The sequence below is a fragment of the Entelurus aequoreus genome, linkage group LG06, assembly GCF_033978785.1.
Source record: "Entelurus aequoreus isolate RoL-2023_Sb linkage group LG06, RoL_Eaeq_v1.1, whole genome shotgun sequence".
NCBI classification, from domain to species: domain Eukaryota; kingdom Metazoa; phylum Chordata; class Actinopteri; order Syngnathiformes; family Syngnathidae; genus Entelurus; species Entelurus aequoreus.
The window spans coordinates 44,335,170-44,358,827 of record NC_084736.1 but is presented as its reverse complement, the minus strand read 5'-3'; the positions used below and the strand labels follow the sequence as shown (position 1 = coordinate 44,358,827).

At 41.6% G+C, this 23,658-nt stretch overlaps 1 protein-coding gene across 1 annotated transcript in view; it reads left to right on the top strand.

Moving 5' to 3' along the window:
* Nucleotides 1–23,658, top strand: part of tut7 (terminal uridylyl transferase 7) — a 65,963-nt gene that overhangs the window by 7,295 nt on the left and 35,010 nt on the right. Inside the window, exons 4-12 of the mRNA XM_062050754.1 lie at nt 519–635; nt 747–924; nt 1,003–1,091; nt 1,214–1,265; nt 1,336–1,405; nt 2,683–2,809; nt 21,712–21,834; nt 21,916–22,050; nt 23,412–23,589. Coding sequence (XP_061906738.1) covers nt 519–635; nt 747–924; nt 1,003–1,091; nt 1,214–1,265; nt 1,336–1,405; nt 2,683–2,809; nt 21,712–21,834; nt 21,916–22,050; nt 23,412–23,589 — 1,069 coding nt within the window. The remainder of the gene's footprint in view (nt 1–518; nt 636–746; nt 925–1,002; nt 1,092–1,213; nt 1,266–1,335; nt 1,406–2,682; nt 2,810–21,711; nt 21,835–21,915; nt 22,051–23,411; nt 23,590–23,658) is intronic.

The window sequence follows — 23,658 nt, the reverse complement described above, 5'->3', positions numbered from 1 at the left end:
GTCGAGGTGACTTTTCCTGTTTTATCCACAAATCTTCGATCTGTGCAGCACTCATTTTTACTTTGTCTTCTCAATCCATGTAAAGAATCAACCGCAAGACTACGAGACGGCGCAACCAAACTTGATTGTTGATACTGTTACCTGATTGGCTGTTAGCGTGTCACTCCCACTGATCAGTGATAACTTTCTGCGCTGCTGGGTTACCAGAGAACGCTAGCAATATTGCGGTTTCCTGCGATGAAGAAAAAACTTAATATATCAAACGTTTTATTGAACACATTTTTTTTGTTAATTTCGATTGTGTCTACTGCGATATATATTCATATCGTTTTATTGCCCAGCTCTGCGCTGATGTCACCTACTATTGTTGTCAAGTTTTATAACAGGTTTATGTCAACAAATCTTTTCACCCGGTGAGTGGGCCAATAGAAATCTGTTGGCCAAAAAGGCTACCGCTTTCCATGCATGAGACTGATTTTTGTACATTTCTTTCCTCCTTTTTTGTCTTTGTCGAGCAGAAATCCAACAGCAACCCTAATGCACTTTACAGCTGTGCCCTCTGCGACGTTCTCCTTGACTCTTTGTCTGACGCCAACAGCCATCGCTCTGACAAGCGGCACAAGCGGAGGCTCAAGGTGAAAAGAAGACAAAGAGAGAGAAGCTCTTCTAACGTCACTTCATCACCGTCTTGTTACCAACTTGACATGTGGAGATGGGTTGGCAAGTGCAATGTGTTTTGTCTGCAGGAGAAGCAAGAGCACCTGATGCTGACCGAGATCCTGCCTCCCGGCCCAGAGCATATTAATGCATTAAACGTGGCTCTGAATGCTGTTGTACATGCGCATGGGATGGATGACGGCGACGTACAGAGCAGACAGGACGTTGTGTCCCTCATGCAAGAACTCCTCCTGTCTGTCCTGCCTGGTAAGCCACCTCACAAAGACCTTGCGGTGTTGACTGTCAAAGTGGGACTTAAAGTTTGTCCGGTCTGTCAACTTGTAGAGATCCGGCTGCGGTTATATGGATCGTCTTGCACTAAGTTTGGATTTAAGGATTCTGATGTCAACATTGACATTCAGTATCCACCTCACGTGAGTAGCCCAGTGTGAGTTGGTGTGTGTCACTGTCTAAATACTGAGGATGAACATTCATATTATCTCTTCTATATTATATCTATGTTGTGTAAAGGCTTTGAAATGGAATGTATTCACAGATGCATCAGCCAGATGTTTTGGTGGCGGTCAAGGAGTGCCTCACTGTGTGCCGTGAGTGAACACTTTGCACTCTCAGATGCTCCCCCCAAAATATGCTAATCACTATGCCTCATGTCCTCAGCTCTTTTTGTTGATCTGGAAGCAGATTTTCATGCTCGGGTGCCCGTGGTGATCTGTAAAGAAAAAAAGAGGCAAGTGCACCTGCCGGCCACATTTGAGTTTGGAAAATTAGAACTCGATTACGTGCAACTTTGACATAGGGCTGGATGGTTATGGCAAAAATAATAATTGCAATTATTTTTGAGTGATATTAAAATCTCGATCAATGCCACAATTATTCAGTATTTATTTTGCCACCCAAACTCAACTTTAAATGTAATTTAAAAGAACAACCTGATACAAATTAGTAACCCATAAATAAAATAATAATAGTAATAACAATAGATTAAAGCAACAGTAAAAAACCCCATAAAAATGCAGTTTTTGTGGTTGAAATGTTTTTGATTTTCGTTTTGTACGTTTAACGCCACAGTGTGTGTGCTTTGTGTGTCATACGTAAATGTTTGATTAAATGCAAAAACCTTCACATTTATTTGTGAAACACATCTTTGGACAATTTTGACCAATATTTGAATTCAAAGCATAATCATTTTGTAAATGTAGCAATAAGGCTTTAAGTACATTTACATTATGTTTGTGTAAGGTACTTTTTGAAACCTTTATTTTGTTAGCGCAGTCAAACTGAATATTGCGCACAGCGCTGTTATTGTGAAGGTTAAAGTGTGCTGTTGTTCAGAGCTTGTCGTGTGGAGAGGACTTGAGGCTGTTCGATGGGACTGCTGTTCTGATTGTACATTGACATCAATGATGTCGTTCACAACAACACAAGCAGATGAGATGTGTTGCGGGTGTATGGATTGTTCTAGCTAGCTTTAGCTTAGTAGTTTAATTGCTGTTTCAAGTGGTCGTCTCCACATTGTTTTGTTTAGTACGGGGCATTTGAGTGTTTCGGGGATGAATTATTTTACCAAACAAATGTTCCTTTTCCTCACAATGGCAGTATATCAGTCAAACTAATGACAATTACCATGATATTCTGCGTTTAATAGCGGATTTTGTTTTATTGGCCAATTTTAAATGCCTTACTTTTTTGTTGCGTTAAGTGATTATTGGTTAGGCATACTAGCACTGTGTCAAATAAAAAGTAGCAACCATGGAGATATCTTGAACTTTTAGTAAACGTGGTCTTTTTTTGACTTACACACACTCATCTGTTTCACTGTTCCAAGTTCAGGAATTTGCAGGCATGTGGCGTGGCACATTAATCGATTTTTTCTATTATAATAATTTTATGATAGTGAGAAGCCAAAATTTAAATCATAGTTCCAACATTTTATTAATTGTCCAGCCCTGCTTTGACAGGAACTTCCACAAAAGAAAAGGTGTTTATGTGTTTTTTTCTTCACAGTGGCCTTGTCTGCAAAGTGAGTGCAGGAAATGAAAACGCCTTCCAAACCACCTCTTATCTAGCTTCTCTAGCCACGCGCGAGCATCTCCTCCCTCCACTGGTTCTTGCACTGCGACTTTGGGCAAAGGTAATGTTGTAGTTCCTTTTTACGAGGTATTTACTTAACTATGTAAAGTTGTTGGCTAAGCTGACATCCACAGTGGCCGACCCCTCACAACACATGCTCGACACCGTGGAACCTCGATTTATGAAATTATATGGTTAACTTAAATTGTTTTAATGTCTATATCGGATTGGGACACCCATAATTTCTACTACCGTACTTTTCGGACGATAAGGCACACTTAAAATCCTTTTGAGTTTTTCAAAAATCGACAGTGCGCCTTATAACCCAGTGCGCCTAATGTACGGATCAATCCTGGTTGTGCTTACTGACCAACCTTGAAGCAATTTTATTTGGTATAAGACGGGGGTCGGCAACCCACGGCTCTATAGCTGCATGCGGCCTAGTGGCTCCCTGGAGCTTTTTCAAAAATGTGTGAAAATAGAAAAAGTAGAAGGTAAAATATATTTTTTTGTTTTAATATGGTTTCTGTAGGAGGACAAACATGACACAAACCTTTTTAATTGTTAGAAATCCCACTGTTTATGTTACACATGCTTCACTGATGAGTATTTGGCAAGTGCCGTTTTGTCCTACTAATTTCAGCGGTCCTTGAACTCACCGTAGTTTGTTTACATGTACAACTTTCTCCGGAACTGCCACAGAAAGAGGTGTTTCATGCCACTCCTTCTTTGTCTCATTTTGTCCACCAACGTTATATGTTGTGCGTGACTGCACAAAGGTGAACTTTGTTGATGTTATTGACTGTCTAACACCATCAGTATGGGTCTGCTCAATGTCAGGTCTCTAAATAAGAAATCATTTTTAGTCAATGATTTTATTACCACTTCTAAACTTGATTTTATGTTTTTAACTGAAACATGGCTGGAACAAAATAACAATGCAAGCATTCTGATCGAGACAACACCCCCCAACTATAACTTTATTGATATATGTAGATCGGGGAAAAGAGGTGGAGGGGTTGCTGCTATATTTAAAAACATGTTTCTGGGGAAACAGATGTAACTTGGTGATTTTACATCATTTGAATACCTGTGTGCTGTGTTGAAATACTCTCCCAAAATTCTCCTGTTAATTATCTACAGGCCACCTAAATATTCTGCACATTTTTTTCAATGATTTTACCTAATTATTGTCTAGCATCTCCACTGACTTTGACTGCCTGGTTATAACTGGTGATTTTAATTTTCATATTGACGATTTGAATGACAAGGGCGCAAAATAACTTTTTACTATTTTAGACACATTTGAACTGTCTCAACATGTGAAAGAGGCTAATCATTGTAAGGGAGACACCTGATTATCACAAAAGGTCTCAATGTTTCTGATGTTCTTGTGATTGATCCTTCATTGTCTGATCATTTCTGTGTTTTCTTTAATATTTCTGTAATTCCGGACACACAAACAGAATCAAAGAATGTCAAAGGTGGTACATAAATGAACATGCTAATGTCCTCTTTAAAAACGCCATCTCCTCACTACCACCTCTAAACCCATGTCATGCTGATGATCTTGTAGGCAACTTAAAGGCCTACTGAAATGAATTTTTTTTATTTAAACGGGGATAGCAGATCTATTCTATGTGTCATACTTGATCATTTCGCGATATTGCCATATTTTTGCTGAAAGGATTTAGTATAGAACAACGACGATAAAGATTGCAACTTTTGGTATCTGATAAGAAAAAGGCTTGCACCTACCGGAAGTAGCGTGACGTAGTCAGTTGAACATATACGCAAAGTTCCCTATTGTTTACAATGATGGCCGCATGAAGTGAGAGAGATTCGGACCGAGAAAGCGACAATTTCCCCATTAATTTGAGCGAGGATGAAAGATTTGTGGATGAGTAAAGTGCAAGTGAAGGACTAGTGGGGAGTTGAAGCTATTCAGATAGGGAAGATGCTGTGAGAGCCGGGGGTGACCTGATATTCAGCTGGGAATGACTACAACAGTAAATAAACACAAGACATATATATACTCTATTAGCCACAACACAACCAGACTTATATTTAATATGCCACAAATTAATCCTGCATAATAACACCTGCGTGTTTGTTATGCTAGCTCCTAGCTCCTCTGCTAGCTCCTAGCTCCATAGAACACGCCAATACAATTCAAACACCTGATCAACACACACAATCACTCAGCCCAAAAGACTGTTTACCTAACCCAGGGGTCGGCAACCTTTACCACTCAAAGAGCCATTTTGGCAAGTTTCACAAATTAAAGAAAGTGATGGGAGCCACAAAAAAAATTTACAATTTAAAATGAAAAACACTGCATACAGAGCTTAAATGCTTTGTGCTATATTAACCAGGGGTCTCCGACACACGCACCGGCACGCACTTTAATGTGGACATTTGATGTTAGTGCAGCCCGCGAGTTTTGAATGAATGGCGCTTGATAGCGTCATACTTGCCAATCCTCTCATTTTTCCCCGGGAGACTCCCGAATATCAGAGCGTGATGACACCGCCCTCTACAGTCTGCCCTAACAGTGTACCTGCTTGACCACACGTAAGTGACAGCAAGGCGTACTACCTCAGCAACCACACATCTTACACTGACGGTGCCAATACCCAGAATCCCATGCAGCACTAACTCTTCCGTACTAGTTCAGCAACCACACATCTTACACTGACGGTACCAATACACATCTGACACTGACGGTACCAATACACATCTTACACTGACGGTACCAATACCCAGAATCCCATGCAGCACTAACTCTTCCGCTCAACCAACGCAAGGAGAGGGGGGGGGGGTTGATGTGTGGGGGGGTTGTGGTAGCGGGGTGTATAATCTAGACCGGAAGAGTTAGGACTGCATGGGATTCTGGGTAATGGTTGTGTTGTGTTTATGTTGTGTTACAGTGCAGATGTTCTCCAGAAATGTGTTTTTCATTCTTTTTTGGTGTGGGTTCACAGTGTGGCGCATATTTGTAACGTAACAATGTTAAAGTTGTTTGATACGGCTACCGTCAGTGTAAGCTGTGTGGCTGATGAGTAAGTATGCTTTGCTGTCCCCTGTGTGTGCGATTAATAACAACATGCAACATGCGGCTGGACTGGCACGCTGTATGTAAATGCTATAGAGGACAATTACTGCAGTGCAATCAGGGCACGCCCTTTATCTAGTATTTATAGTTTAAATAGGATTATTTTTTCCCTGGGAGTTATTTATGAGAGACACTGAGATCCATAAGTCTCCTGGGAAAATCGGGGGGTCAGGCAAGTATGTAGCTGAGCCGCATCAGAGTGGTCAAAGAGCCGCATGCGGCTCCGGAGCCGCGGGTTGCCGACCCCTGACCTAACCCAAGGTTCATAAAGCTTATATATTTTAAAAAAGTTACGTACGTGACGCGCACATACGGTCAAGTTATCGAATGTTTAGCAGCCAAGGCTGCATGATCACGGTACCTGATATTCAGCTGGGAATGACTACAACAGTAAATAAACACAAGACATATATATACTCTATTAGCCACAACACAACCAGGCTTATATTTAATATGCCACAAATTAATCCTGCATAATAACACCTGCGTGTTTGTTATGCTAGCTCCTAGCTCCTCTGCTAGCTCCTAGCTCCTCTGCTAGCTCCTAGCTCCATAGAACACGCCAATACAATTCAAACACATGATCAACACACACAATCACTCAGCCCAAAAGACCGTTCACCTAACCCAAGGTTCATAAAGCTTATATATTTTAAAAAAGTTACGTACATACGCAAAAAAAAGCCAAAGCTGCATACTCACAGTAGCACGTCTGCGTCTTTGTCATCCAAATCAAAGTAATCCTGGTAAGAGTCTGTGTTGTCCCAGTTCTCTACAGGCGTCTGTGTATCCAAGTCAAATGTCCTCCTGGTTAGAGTCTGTTATCCGAGTTCTTCCATCTTGACTGCATCTTTCGGGAATGTAAACAAAGAAGCGCCGGCTGTGTACTGTTGTGGCTGACTACGTTCGAAAAATACGTCCATTTCGCACTGACAACTTTCTTCTTTGCTTGCTCAGCTTCCTTCTTCATAATGCAATGAACATGATTGAAACAGATTCACGAACACAGATGTCCAGAATACTGTGGAATTATGAAATGAAAACAGAGCTTTTTCGTATTGGCTTCAATGTGGAAGGCATACCCGTGTTCGCCGGGCCACGTCACGCGCATACGTCATCCTCAGAGGCGTTTCGAACCGGAAGTTTAGCGGCAAATTTAAAATGTCACTTTATAAGTTAACCCGGCCGTATTGGCATGTGTTATAATGGTAAGATTTCATCATTGATATATAAACTATCAGACTGCGTGGTCGGTAGTAGTGGGTTTCAGTAGGCCTTTAAATTCCAAAATTGTGAATACCGTATTTCCTTGAATTGGCGCCGGGGCGGTAATTAATTTAAAACATCTTCTCACTCCGGCGCTTACCAAAGGCATGCGGTAAAGGCAAGCATGCGCTAATTATTTTAAAACCTCTTCTCACTCCGGCGCTTACCAAAGGCATGCGGTAAATTTAGGCCTGCGCTTATAAATTTGAGTGTGATGTAAGGATACCATCATGAAAAGCACATTTAATTAAAAAAACGTTATGGTCTTACCTTTACTTATAAATGAAGTCCATGCGCCGCTCCTTCTGACCAAAAGCATCGATAACTTGTTTATAGAAGTCTTCCTTATCTTTCTTCAGTTTTAAAAGTCTCTCTGTCTCGATGGAGATATTCCTTTAAAGGCCTACTGAAACCTACTACTACCGACCACGCAGTCTGATAGTTTATATATCAATGATGAAATCTTAACATTGCAACACATGCCAATACGGCCGGGTTAGATTAGTAAAGTGCAATTTTAAATTTCCCGCAAAATATTCTGCTGAAAACGTCTCGGTATGATGACGCTTGCGCGTGACGTCACGGATTGTGCGGACATATTGGGACACCATTGTGGCCAGCTATTAAGTCATCTGTTTTCAACGCAAAATTCCACAGTATTCTGGACATCTGTTGGTGAATCTTTTGCAATTTGTTTAATGAACAATGAAGACAGCAAAGAAGAAAGCTGTAGGTAGGATCAGTGTATTAGTGGCTGGCTGCAGCAACACAAACACGTAGCGGCTACATCGTAGCCGGTGTTTCATTGTTTACATTCCCGAACGATGACAGTCAAGCTTTACCATTGGCCTGTGGGGAACTGGGACAACAGAGACTCTTACCAGGAGGACTTTGAGTTGGATAGCAGACGTGCTATCGTGAGTACGCAGCTTTGGCTTCCAAACATTTGATCGCTTGCCCGTACGTACGTGCCGCTATGTGCATGTCACGTACGTAACTTTGGGGAAATATATGTGCTGTATGAACTTTACGGAGGTGAACGGTACTTTGGTCTGTGGGATTGAGTGTGTTGTGCGGGTGTTTGAGTTGTATTGGGGGGTTGTATGGACAGGAGGGGGGAGGTGTTTGTTATACGGATTAATTTGTGGCATATTAAATATAAGCCTGGTTGTGTTGTGGCTAATAGAGCATATATATGTCTTGTGTTTATTTACTGTTTTAGTCATTCCCAGCTGAATATCAGGTCCCACTCGCCTCTCACAGCATCTTCCCTATCTGAATCGCTTCCACTGCCCTCTAATCCTTCACTCTCACTTTCCTCATCCACAAATCTTTCATCCTCGCTCAAATTAATGGGGTAATCGTCGCTTTCTCGGTCCGAATCGCTCTCGCTGCTAGTGGCCATGAGTGTAAACAATGTGCAGATCTGAGGCGCTCCACAACCTGTGACGTCGCGCTACTTCCGGTACAGGCAAGGCTTTTTTATAAGCGACCAAAAGTTGCGAACTTTATCGTCGATGTTCTCTACTAAATCCTTTCAGCAAAATTATGGCAATATCGCGAAATGATCAAGTATGACACATAGAATGGACCTGCTATCCCCGTTTAAATAAGAACATTTCATTTCAGTAGGCCTTTAATTATTACCTCCTGCTTCGATTGAAAGTCCAGTTTAGAAAACTGTTTTATTTTAAATATGTAATCCTCCATGTTAAAAGTGCAAGCGAGAGGAAAAAATAAACGATCGCTGCTAAAGCTGTTGCTGCTTGTTGTCACTTCTTCTTCAGCCGAGTAGTCGCAAGAAGGATCACTAGCGCCCTCTACCACCAGGAGACGAGAATCATTTAATGACTCATATTTGACACACGCAGCTACGGTATATTAATAAAACGTAGCTGCTTAATGTTCTTTTTAGCATATTCAATAGCTTGGACCTTAAATCCTACTGAATAGCTCTTAATCTTCTTCCCTTTATGCGATTTCAAACTATTGAAATCAGCCTCCTCCATTTTGAAAATGATGACAGGTGAAGTGTCAATCGTGACGTGACGAGTTTGACCCGGCGGAAATTCTAGGCATATGCTAATTATTTTGCGAAACGAGTTTTACCCTGCGGAAATTCTAGACATGCGCTAATAAAAATAATATTTTGCGAAACTAGTTTGACCCGGCGTTAATCCTGAGCCGGCGGTAATGCTGAGCATGCGCTAATTATTTAGCGAAACGAGTTTGACCCGGCAGTAATTCTAGGCAGGCGCATACTATATATCCGGCGGCAATTCAAGGAAATACGGTATCATAGATATCATCGCACCTGCTACAGTTAAAACGATTTCTGGTAAGCAAAAGGCACCCTGGAGAAAATCTGCTGTTGTAACAGCCCAGAGAAGAGAGTGCAGGAAGGCTGAACGAATCTGGCGGAATACAAAACTTCATATTCACCATGACATCTATAAAGAGAGCCTCCAGGCCTACAATTTAGTCTTAAAAAGTGCTAGAGAAACATTATTCTCCAATATCATAAACAGCAACACTAATAAGGCCAAAACCCTATTCGCAACCGTTGACAGACTGACCAACCCCCCCAACACAAATACCAGCCGAACTCCATTCCACGCAGAAATGCAATGAGTTTGCATTCTTTTATACTGATAAAATTGAAGGCATCAGACGTGCCATCAATATCTCAAGCAAAAAAAGTTGGATCACCACCCCATTTAGGCAAAAGTAACACCGCAATGATGGCAAGCTTTAATGCCATAGACTCTAAAACTCTAGTGGAAACGGTGACAGCTCTAAAGTCATCCACCTGCTGCCTTGATGTTTTACCTACCAACTTCTTTAAGAATGTTTTTGACTGCCTATCAACAGACGTATTGCAAATAGTTAATAATTCTATCCAATCGGGCAATTTCCCAAAGACTTTCAAAACTGCAGTCATTAAACCTCTTCTAAAAAAGCGGAGCCTAGATGCCTCTGTTATCAACAACTACAGACCAATTTCAAATTTACCATTCATAAGTAAAATAATTGAGAAAGTTGTCCTCCAACAACTAAATCACTTCTTGGCTTCTACTGGCTGCCTGCCACAACAACTTCCAGTCAGGATTTCGACCTCTTCATAGCACAGAGACGGCCCTTCTTAAAGTTATAAATGACATCCGTCTAAACACAGACTCTGGCAAAACTTCAGTATTAATGCTTTTGGACCTCAGTGCTGCATTTGACACTGTCGACCACTCAATACTTTTGGACAGGTTGGAAAACTGGGTGGGGATCTCAGGCACAGTTTTAAGCTGGTTCAAGTCATATCTACAAGATAGGAACTATTTTGTTTCCATTGGTGACTTTGTATCAGAACCAACCAACGTAACGTGTGGAGTCCCCCAAGTTTCAATCTTGGGGCCGACTTTATTTAACATCCATATGCTCCCACTAGGACAAATCATGCAAAATAATAACATTGACCATCATTGCTATGCCGATGACACACAAATTTATGTAGCGCTATCACCAAATGACTATCACCCCATAAATCTTCTGTCCCAGTGCATTGAGCAAGTCAAACACTGGATGTGCCAAAATTTCCTACAACTAAATGAAGATAAAACTGAGAATTGTTTTTGGTGCTAAAAAAGAATGGTTTAAAGTCATCCAACACCTTTAATCACTGTCCCTGAAAACCTCAAATAAAGCCAGAAATCTTGGGGTTATTTTAGATTCTGATTTACATTTCGACAGTCACATCAAATCAGTAACATCATTATGCCTCGTTTGTAGTTATATTTGAGCTCATTCAATTTCCTTTTAATTATGTCCTGTGTATTTAATTTATATTTGCATGTTTCATTACACATTATTTGTATGTAACATTGGCTGGATTTATGATAGTTGGTTGTGTGCTGTTATAGACCACAGTAAACGTTACCCAGTTTGCAAAGATTGTAATAAATCCATTAGAAAAAGACAGCGTGCTGTTTCCTTTAACTTGGACCCGCACATCTATACCTTTTGGCCATTCTAAGACAGTCATTTCCAGGAGTTATCTCACCCTTTGAGAAGCCTATGTTTTACTACTGTTTTCCAATGTTATAAAAATGCGTAGAATAAATATTACATTTCAACATTTCTGTCAAAAAAGATTTGCGTCAGCCTGCGACACATAGTCCATGTGTTGTCTTCATTATAACACTTATATAAGACTTTTAAAGTAATTTTGAAAGTAGGCTAATTTAGCTAATATAGACACATCATGTGTTGTCTTCATTATAACACTTATATGACTTATAGTCATATGATAGTAGGCTATTATAGCTAATATAGACAATTACATCATGTGTTGCCTTCATTATAACACTTACATAAGGCTTTTAATCATTTGCTCAAAAATCTGTCAAAATGTTTTAGTGCGACTCTGGCAAGCTACTAAGCCGTACTGATTGATGTGTTGTCAGCGCATTACGGCTACCGTAGTCAGACATACTGTGCTTCAACACACGGCTATTATTATGTAAGGACCCCAAAATAATGCTATCTGGCGTTTTGTTTCGTAATATTATGAAACTAACTTTTCTTACCTATTGGTACATGCTGTTGTGTATTTGGGATCTGCATAAGTCTCGAAAATTTGCGCGCACCCACCATTCTAATCCGCGCAGTAGTCAACAAGCTCCTTCTTTTTCTTTATCCTCTTGTGGTGGGGCTTTCATCTTGTGCTGTTGCCATTTCCTATATAAAGTAACGTACATTTCTAAGTTACATCTGTCAGTAGACTCGCTGTGGAAGCGCTGAAAAGTACTGCTACAACAAAGATGACATGGAGAAGACGCAGTCGAAGTGGAGGCATGTAAATAAGACTGCCCACTAAACGGCACATACTAAAAAGACTGTCAGAAAGAGAGTTAAAGACGGTCTGTAAAACATAATCTATGCAATATATTTTTTTTTTTTTTCCAAATATTTTTATTGAATTTTGCAGACAATACAGCATGATGAATCTTGGCAACAGCAAGTTGGAGTATCTGCACATTTTTCAATAAGTAACATAATAAACCCCATCCCTTACCATACCCACCCACTTAATTCCCAAGGTAATTGTCGCCTAGTGCCCACAACAAATATAGACACACATGAATATATGCAAACTTAGCTTCAATCTAACAAACTATATTGAAGTAAATAAAGAGTAAATAAGGTGAAATAAATAAATAAATAATACCTAAGATATACAATAAAATATAACGTAAAAGTAAATAAACACAAGGAATGAGGGGGGGGGGGGGGGGGGGGTCTTCAGCGGTCAGTTCTGTCTAAGTTGGGTTACCCGAATCGCTTGGGGTGATGTCAAGCTTGTCCCTAATAAGGTCCAGGAGGGGGCCCCAAGTTTTATGGAAAGATGCCACAGATCCTTTCTGCGAGAACCGAAGCTTCTCTAATTGCAGACACCGCAAGACATCTTGTATCCAATTGTTATGGCTCGGCGGAGACGCAAGCTTCCATTTAAAAAGAATTGTACGCCTAGCCAGCAGAGTCGTTAACGCAATGACATGACGAGCGGTTGCAGGTAAACCGTCCACCTGCGGAACGCCAAAAAGGGCAGTCAGCGGGCTGGGTGTTATTGTTCTATCAAGGGCCTGCCCGACAGTGTCAAAAATAGCCGACCAAAAACTTGAGAGTTTTGGGCACGTCCAGAACATATGCAAATGGTCAGCTGGGGATTGTCTACAGCGGTTACAAGCGTCGCTATGGTTGGGGTATATTTTAGCCAGTCTAGCATTAGTAAAATGTGCTTTATGTAGTATCTTACATTGTATTAGGCCATGCCTAGCGCATATAGATGATGAATGCACCAGCCTCAAAGCTTCTCTCCACCGCCCATCAGGTATAGGTGCCCCAAGGTCATGCTCCCAGGATTCTCTGGCAGGTGAAGTGTTGAGTGGATTCAGAAAGCAGATTTCATTATATATTACAGATATCAAACGTCGTTTGTCAGAGTCAAAGGAGAGAAACCGATCAATTTCTGCTTCTGGGGGGCGGTTGGGAAAATGGGGAAATTGTTTTTTAATAAAATGCCTTATTTGAAGGTATCGGAAGAAATGTGTATTAGGTATATTGTATCTTGTTGACAGAGAAGCGAACGAAGAGAACACTCCATCGTGGTACAGGTCGTTGAGGATTTTAAGGCCGTTAGTTGACCAGGTGCGAAACGCAGAATCAGAGCAGGCAGGGATAAAGGCGGGATTGTTCAAAATCGGAGCACCGCTGGAAGCTTTGTGCAGGCCATGATGTTTCCTAAATTGAGTCCAAATTTTAATAGTATTTTTAACAACTGGGTTTAGGGAGGTCCCCAATGAACATAAGGGTAGCTGTGAGCAAATCACCGCGTGCAGGGAACCATTAGACGATGCTACCTCTATGTGAGCCCAAGGTGGACAGGCGGCTGGGGAGTCGCAGCGGACCCAGTACAGAAGTTTATTGATATTGCAGGCCCAAAAATAATTTCTAAAGTTTGGAAGTGCTAGACCACCCTCCGTCTTAGGGAGCTGTAGAATGGCTTTCCTAAGGCGGGCTGGCCTGTTTTGCCAAATGAAAGCAAGAAGTTGTTGATCAAGGCCAACAAAAAATGATTTGTTGAGACATATAGGGATGTGTTGAAAGAGATATAAAAATTTCGGAAGTAAAATCATTTTTATGAGGTTAGTGCGGCCAACCAGGGAGAGGGGGAGGGCAGCCCACCTGGACAAGTCCGATTTACATTTGTCTAACAGTGCTTGAAAGTTTTTACGAAACAGCTCTGTGGGAGAATTCGAGACAAACACGCCCAGATATTTAAAACCGTCCTCCGAGATCCTAAAGGGGAATTGTGAGCGCGGGAGTGACCTTGCCAAATTATTCACAAAAAATAGTTCGCTTTTCTGAATATTCAGTTTGTACCCTGACAAGCGACCGAACTGATCTAGAATCGATAGTATATGGGGAAGCGAGGACGATGGGTCCGAAACGAACAACAGAAGATCATCTGCATATAGGGAGAGCTTATGAACCCGACCAAAACGAGTGATACCCTTAAATTCCTCCGAATTCTTAAGCCAAATAGCAAGCGGTTCAATGGCTATATTAAACAGCAAGGGTGAAAGCGGACATCCCTGCCGGGTCCCACGCTGGAGAGGGAAGTAAGCTGAACGGATGCCGTTAGTATGTACGGAGGCAAGCGGAGTCTCGTACAGGACTCTAACCCAAGAAATAAATTTAGGATCAAAACCAAATTTCTCCATAATAAAAAATAAATAGCCCCACTCCACCCTATCGAACGCCTTCTCCGCATCCAGCGCCACCACAACCTCCGGAGTATCAGATGGCGGAGTGAGAACTATGTTCAACAATCCTCTGGTATTGAAGAATGGGTGTCTCCCCAGCATGAAGCCTGTCTGATCGGCCGAAATTATTGAGGGCATCACGGTTTGAAGACGCGTAGAGAGAACTTTCGCCAGAATCTTACAGTCCACATTCAAGAGCGAGATCGGTCTGTAGTTACCACAAGAGGTAGCATCCCTGTCTTTCTTAAGAAGTAATGAAATGGAAGCCTCTGACAGAGTCCCTGGTAAGCGGCCGGCGTTGAAGGAATCATTGAACATTCTTGCTAAAATGGGGGATAACAGTAATGAGTAAGCCTTGTAAAATTCAACTGTGAAGCCATCAGGACCGGGCGACTTTCCATTTTGCATAGATCGAATTGCCTCCTGTATCTCTGACGAGGAAATGGGTCTACCCAGCTCCCTGGCAATGTTTACATCAATGCAAGGATATGTTAATGAATCGAGGGGGTTGGGGCAAATCGCGGAGATAGGAGAACATTCAGAAGTGTATAATTTAGTGTAAAATTCAGAAAAACACTTGTTAATATCAACTGGATCAGAAGTATAACTACCATCGGGTAGTTTAATTTTGGGAATCGACCGCGATGCGCAAGCAGCCCTGGCCCGTTGAGCTAAAAGTCGGCCGGCCTTGTCTCCATGTTCATAGAAGCATTGTTTGGATTGTCGCAGTTGTCTTTCTACTATGTGCGTCATAAGCAGGTCATGTTCCGAATGTAGCAGAATACGTTTTTTATACAGGGATGGAGATGGACAAACAGCGTATACATTGTCGAGGTCGAGGAGTTCTTTAGCAATTTCCGTCAGCCTAGCCCTCTCAGTCCTCCTCATCCTGGAAATATAAGCGATCACCTGTCCCCGGACAGTAGCCTTAAGTGCTTCCCACAAGATGCTATTTTCAATGTCAGGGGTGTCATTAAACTCAATATAGGTACGAATTCCTGTTTCAACAAAATCTTTGAACTTAATGTCCGAGAGCAAGTGAGAGCTGAACCTCCACATTGTGCGGCCGGTCACACCTTGCGGAAATTTAATGTCGACTGAAATTGGCGCATGGTCAGAGACGGCTATCGGGTGGTAGTCACATGCGCTAATACAATGCAAGAGATTGTTATCTATTAAAAAGAAATCAATACGGGAAAACGAATGGTGAACGTGTGAGAAGAATGAAAATGCCTTCCCATGCGGGTTCCTGAATCTCCAGGGATCTGAAAGTCCTACTTGGTTTGCATAAGATGACACAGCCTCTGCTGCTTTGGATAGTGTATTTCGAGTATGGGAGGATCGATCAAGAATCGCATCCTGGACTAAGTTAAAATCCCCGCCTACGATTATGCGGTGGCTATCGACGTTGGGGATCCTAGCAAAAAGTCTTGTGAAAAAAGTGTCATCATCCCAGTTAGGTGCATACACAGAGACTAAAATTACTGGTGTGTTCTGTAACGTGCCCGAAACCACAACATAGCGACCTTCATTATCTTCTATAACGTCTGCTGGCTCAAACATAACACGCTTATGGATAATTATGGCTGAACCTCTAGCCCTAGCAGAAAATTTGGAATGGAATAAGTGGCTCATCCAAGACCTCTTAATACGGAGAATTTCTGATGTCTTCAGGTGTGTTTCTTGCAGAAACATAATGTCCCCTTTAAGATGCTGCAGCCGAGTTAAGACTTTACCAATTTTGACAGCGTTGTTCATGCCCTTGGTGTTCCAAGAGATGATACGCACTCCGCCACTCGTCATCCTACCAGCATCCGCCATCTATTAGACCCCAACAGTAAATCTGTGTGACACGCCTTAGACCCCACGGGGAGGGACGGGAGGGAGAGAGGGAAGACATAGCAGCAAAAAAAAAAAAAATAATAAAAAAAATAAAATAATAGCAAAATAGTACAAAACACCAAACTAGTAATGACAGAAAGACACATTTCAACAAACCCCAATAGATTAGAATGCAATTACCCTTACTACCCACCCTAAATAAGAACCTTATCTGAGCTCTCTCGCTCTTACTTAGCCTAACTTGACTAATGTTAACTTCCGGAGTCTCCTCCCTTACAGTAGCATTAATGAACTCCATAAAGCGAAATAAGAATTTAAAGTGAGCCTACTATCATGAGACGCATCCCAACCTGAGTGTATAGTAATATAGGAAATATTAAACCGAAATAAACAAACAAGGCACATACCGAAATGTACAGTGCACTGCACCAGTAGCTGTAGTGATGTTTTTTGGACCAAGGAGTGCCTCATAATGTGCATACGAATAACTAGTTGGGATTAAAACAAATTAGGATGCATAATCAAAATGTGTTACAAATAGCTTGGCCCCTCAGGAAAAAGAAGAAAGAACGCCCGGTACGGAGCGGAACAAACAAACAGACCAAAAATAGTTACGACCATCTATGTTGGAAATTATGTGACCACCGTTAGCCAGTGTGTAAATTGCAACACTCAAACATTGCTTCCTATTATGAACACACGTCTAAAATGGTGGTCAAGGTTTAGAACAGCAAAACAAACAAAGGCCCACAATGTCCACAGTGAATGTAAAGTTATCATAAGTCAGGCCTCTGAAAAAGTTGGAACTTACAGTCTTTATTCCAGGAGCTGCACAGTCCTGGTGCAAATTGTTGTCATGTCCAGACGTATTTTAGTGGTAAATAGCCATCCAAGCCCATCAGGTATCTTGCGTGCGGATTGATGTCAAGAAGTCCTCAGCCTCTGTAACCGATCCGAGTCTCTTCTTACCACCATCCTTCGTTACTATGACAAGCCTGGCCGGGAACAGTAATGCTGGTCGTAGGCCCATTTGGTAGAGCTTCGGCATCACATCGCGGTATTTTTGGCGTTGTTCCACCACTTCAGGTGCGTAGTCCTCGAAGATGGCGACGGGGTACCCTCGGTATTGTAGCTTGCCTCTCCTGGCCCTGGCCTCGCGGATAATTCTCTCCTTCACCTGGTACTTGTGTAGCCGTATCAGAACGGGCCTCGGTCTCTGGTCTGGCTTCGGCTTGCTAGCGAGTGTTCGATGAGCCCAGTCGCACTCCGGCGGTGATTCAAAGAAATCCTCGTCAAAAATCTCCTTCAGTAGTTCCGCAAAAAAGGTAGTTGGACGTGGCCCCTCCACGGACTCTGGTATGCCGACCACTCGGATGTTGTTTCGCCGACTCCGGGATTCGAGGTCGCTAACTTTAGCACGTAGCTTAGCCTCGATGTCCGTTAGCTTAGCACATGTTGCTTCCAGTGCTAGCAGGCGTTCGTCTTGCAAAGTAGCATTTTCTTCGAGTGAGGTAATTTTCTGAGAGTGTTCAGAGACCTTGGTGTGTACCTTATCAATCTTTGTCTCGAGTGTAGAAATTGCTGTCCTGAAGTCCGTGGAGAGGGCCTGGCGGTGTTCTTCCAGAAGCTTAGCTATAGCCGACATACTGACTTCACCGGCACCTCCGTCGGAAGAGCTAGGTCCGGCCCCGGTATCTCTGGCGTTCCGTTTCGTCGAGTGAGTTGGCATTTCTTGCCGGTTGCAACTCCGGAGTAATATATTCACCAGCTCGCTGGCTTTGTTTATGGAGTTTTAAAAGAGTGGCAATGTAAAAAGTTGTGGGAGGGAGACTCAACACGTGTCTACTCCATCTTGCCCAGACCGGAAGTCCAATCTATGCAATATTTTGACCAAAGAACCACCTTTACATGTTATGTAAACCACAAGGAAGTGTTTTAAATGTTGAAAAAAAATTACAATATGCCCCCTTTAAAGCGCCTTTGTGTGCATTTTTGTATGGCTAGACCTGAATGTGGTGTGGTACAATGGCTGGGACAACATGCTTAGTATAGGCACTGCCCTTATAGAAAGCAATTGCAAACTACTATAAGTAACTCTTGCAAAGAAAATCATGGTATCAAAGTCTTCAAAATTGTCGAGCAACAGTGTAAAGGGGGTCTCTAACCAGCTTAGGGATACCTCGCTCGGTAGGGATAGTCACCAGACCGCCATCTTGCTACTGTTCACGTACGTATATGTAAGGAAATCATCAAAATTACCACATAGAATGTTAGGACTATGTGCCAGAAAGTAAAACTAGATAATGTCAAACAACAAATGAGCACAATGAAGATCAATATTTTGGGACTATCAGAAATACGATGGAAATGTGCCGGTGAAATAACATCAGAAAACCACACAATTTTATACTCGTTAGGTGAAAAACATCAAAGAGTAATTGGAGTCATTCTGGATCCCGAATGTTCGAAGGCTTTGAAAGGATTCTGGGCAGTTACAGAGTACTTGTTGTTAAACATAGAGGAACACCTTTTGACATTGGTCTCATACAAGCTTATGCACCAACAGCAGACCAAGGTGAGGCATAGATTGAGAAATTCTATGAAGACCTTGAAAGGGCAAAAAGCCAATTTAAATCACAGGACATCACGATTATAATGGGAGACTTCAATGCAAAAGTTGGTAAAGAACCCACCCAAAATATTGTGGGCCCATTTGGAATTGGAGACCTCAATGAACGCGGTGACAAATTGGTAGAGTGGTGTCAAAAAAACAAATTCAATATCACCAACACTTAGTTTCAGAACCATCCAAGGAGACGCTGGACATGGAAAAGCCCTGGTGATAGAGCGAGAAACCAAATAGATTTTATATTATTTGAAGAGCGGTTTAAAAATTAAATCCTAGAATCAAAATCCATGCCAGGGCCGGACTGTGGTAGTGATCGTGTGGTTAGAGCAGTCATGAAAGTGAGACTCAAAAACATCCAAAAATATATAATAAAAAAAAAATAGCATTACCAAATTTTTAAACAGGAGCAAGATCTTCGAAATAATTTTGCCACATCAGTGTCAAACAAATTTGAAACGTGAAACACATTTACAAGTGCATAAGACAGATGGAAAAAGATGCAATAATATATAATTCAAACCACTGAAAAACTTGTTCCTGTACCACACAAAAAATGGATGACTCAAGAAATTCTTGATTTATTGGACACACGGAGAGTATCAAAACAAAACAAAAGTGAGTACAACTAACTGGATAAGCTTATAAAGAAGAAATGCAACATGGCTAAAGAAGTCTGGATAAACTCACAATGCGAAGAAATAGAACAACACAAGGACACTGATAGCAAGTACATGCACCAAAAGATCAAAGAAGTCAACGGGACGCAGGGCCCCTCAAAGTCAGGATGCATCAAATCAAAGGAAGACAACGTACTAATGGATAAGGTAGACATTCTGTCAAGATGGTCAGAATATATTGAAGATTTAATCAATGACGACCGAGGCCCACCTCCAACTATAAGAAAAAAAATGGAAGGCCCACCCATAACAGAAGATGAAGTGAAAAATGCCATGTCCAAAATTAAACATGGTAAAGCGGTTGGAGCAGATAAAATTCCAATTGAAGTCATAGAAGCACTCGAAGAAATTTGAACATCAAAGCTGACAAAACTGTTTAACATTATTTACGACGACGGGTAAATTCCATCCGATATGAAAAAATATATTTTTATTACTCTGCCAAACAAACCAGAAGCCACAGACTGTGATCAATATAGATTGATAAGCCTTATGAGTCATACCACCAAAATTCTTCTTAGAGTACTGATGGCAAGAGCAAGGAATAAGATACATTCAGAGCTGCGTGGCTAGTTCGGATTTCTCCCTGACCAGGGCACCAGAAATTCTATATTCACACTCCGTATGGTAATGGAGAGATCAATAGAAGTGCAAACGGGTTTATACCTGTGTTTTATAGACTATTCCAAAGCATTCGATAAAGTGAAACATACAAAACCTTTTTCAAATCTTGAATGAGCTGGATATTGATGGGAAAGACCTGAGGATTATCAGACATCTGTACTGGGAACAAGAAACAGCAGTCTGAATAGATGGTGAATGCAGTCAATTCCAAGCCATTCAAAGGGGTGTTCGAAAAGGTTGTGTACTATTTCCTGATCTGTTTAACATCTACAGTGAAATGATCTTACGCAACATCAATCATTAAGATGGTATACAATTGGATGAATTAATGTTAACAACCTCAGATATGCAGATGACACTGTGTTAGTGGCAGACTCTGAAGAAAAACTACAGAACATCCTGAACATAGTAGTAGCACACAGTGAAGCAAACGGATTGGCTTTAAACCTCAAGAAAACCGAAAGCATGACAGTTTCCAAGAAACCACATCCACCTGCATGTAACCTCACATGCAACAAGAAGAAAATAAAACAAGTGGATCAATTCAAATTCCTGGGTGTCACAGTAACATCTAATGGTAAATGTGAAAAAGAGATAAACAAAAGGATAGCCATGTCAAAAGACAGCTTCAACAAAATGAGTCATATATTTTAAATTAGAAACATCTCAATTGACACCAAACTCAGTCCTCAAAACGTATGTATGGTCTGTCCTACTTTACGGCTGTGAATGCTGGACTTTAAACGATCAACGACTGAGAAAATTAGAGTCAACTGAAATGTGGCTCTTCAGAAAAATACTCCACATATCATGGACTGAAAAGAAAAGTAATGAAGAGGTATTGGCAAAGGCTAAAACAAGAAGATCTGTAATTGCAACGATTCGAAATAAGCAGCTGAAATTCCTTGGACATATTAGAAAAGACAGCTTAGAAAAACTGATGTTAACAGGAAAACTAGTAGGAACGAAAGCTCCAGTTCGACATATATCAACAGCCTAAGAAATTTCATCGGAAATATCAATAATATAGAACTCTTACATAGAGCGGACGACAGAGAAGACTGGAGAGCCCTAATCATCGATGCCTGCAAACAGGCCTGATACCCCATGATGATAGACCTGCTCATCGGCAGTGCGCCTTATAATCCGGTGCGCCCTATGGTCCGAAAAGTACAGTATTATACCGTACTTCTGTTATGCGGTGCATCTTCTGTATGTGTGAGTGCTAGTGGCCCTGCCTCCACCGACAGAGACTAAGAAAGTGGATGACTGACACGTTTATTGGCTGTTGTTTTAATTTTCCTACTTCCATTGTATTCCGTCCATATTTTATAGTAAATCATGTTTACTTTTTGTCCTGTTTGTTTTCCTGTTCGTGCTGTATGTAAATTTGCATCCATGGAATTTCTCCAGTGTGGGAAAACTAAAGTCTATCCTATTCCATCTCCTGAAGAGAACTAAATGTGAAATATCTTGTTTTTGCGTCTGTTGTAGATCTGCCAAATAGACCATGCAGACGAGGGTGGACTGCCCCCATATGTCTTCGCCCTCATGGTCATCTACTTTTTACAACAACGCAAAGAGCCCCTCTTGCCAACATATCTGAACCACGAAGAGGTGTGCATTTTCTTCATTTTGAGCTAATTTCATATTTGCTCTGTCACTGCTCATTAAATGATTGTCTATTTGTGTTTTTAGATAAAAACCTTTACACTCAGCAAACTTTCAAACTTTAACCTCACACACGTAGAAGGTGGATATTTGCACTGGGCTTACACCGCATCATCCAAAGACACCACACAGCCAGCAGAGGGCGCCTGCATGAGGGGAAAGGTAAGCTTTACTGAAGCATTATCCCATCCAGCTGTTTTATTCTACAGTGGAACCTGGATTTACAAACTCCTCTGTTTGCAAACTTTTCGGTTTACGAACATTTAGAATGGGCCAAACATGCCTCAGAGTGCGAACCATGTCTCTGTGTGCGAACGCTTCATTCATTCAGCAGGAGTAAAAGACTGAAACAGCACCTACTTTAATGTAGGGCGGGCTTTAGAAGTGTTGCTCTTTTAGGAGAGATCTGAAGGGGGATTGTGGAAATGAGTTTTTTTTAAGTGTTCTTTCTTAATCCATAGTCATGTTTAAAGCAGCTAGTGTTTTCCCATGTGAACTCTTTGGGTTTTTCTTCTTATGTCCGCTAGTAAACTCTTTTGTTTTGTCTTAAGGGCTCCTGTTTGTCGGCTCACAGGGCTGTTTTGGCCAGTTCCTTATCTGTTTTGAAGTAGCAGCTGCATTTCTTTCTGCGCCGCAGGGGCTGTTTTTTCGCCTGTATGAGCAGACTCTTTTTCTTTCAATTTAGACCTCGCTTGCTGATGCTACGGTTGCATTGTAAGGGCTGGTCTCTTGAAGCTTCAGTAAAACTTGGTATTATACCGTTCGGTCTCTGGAGTCCTTTTTACTCAACATATGTCATCCAAAAGAACTTGGGATTGACCAGTGTGTTTTATTACCTGAGGGGAAGACTGGTAGCGTGCAACACGAGCCAGTAATGTACTGTGTAAACTGTACAAGATGTGAACTCTTGTAAATTGCTGTGCCCTAAGTACACAAAATGAATGAATGATTTGCCCACAGAGGTACATTTGGCTCAATCGAAAAGATCTTAAATGGACAAGTTTGCAAAAACGGGGGTTCGTAAATCAAGGTTCCACTATAGTATAATGATATGGTATTGTTACTGCCGATATTTGTATTGATCCACTCACCCTTGTCTACATTCAAGATCTCTAGCTTGGCAGTTAGCATGGCTTCATGTATCCTACGGTGTGTAGTGTAACATGTTGGACTATTCCTTGTCCTCCGGTAATAATGACGCTTGTAAAAAAAATTACTCTTTTTACAAGGATTAGTGACCAAGAAACAGCTTTCCACTGGATGGACATTAGCCGCTATCTTGCTAGCGAGGTCGCTACATTATGTTGAGGATGTGTTCTTTGGCTTGTTGCTGGGATACCGCTAGAATGTGTCATCAACATGCATTATCACAATATGGCGATAGTACTGGAAGCTCTGTCATCAGTCAAATTGATAACATGTATCGTGCAACCATACTTGTAAGCGTGAAAAGACTTGAGGACCACCTTATAATGCATTGTTGATGTTTCAACATGTGAAACGTGTGTGCGTTTACCTTGTAGGTTCCCCTGGTGTTCCAGAGCCGGCGCCCGCCAGTAGAGGTTGGTCTTCTCTGGGTAGAAATGCTTCGCTTCTATTCCCTTGAGCTCAACATGGGCGACAATGTCATCAGTGTACGTACCAGAGCTGTTCTTTCCCGGGATTTAAAAGACTGGCCCAAGAAACGCATTGCCGTGGAAGGTAGGCAGGAGGCCGGAGTTGTATGTTGAACTTGACTGACCCTCGCTCACGTCTGTTTTGTGTCGGCTA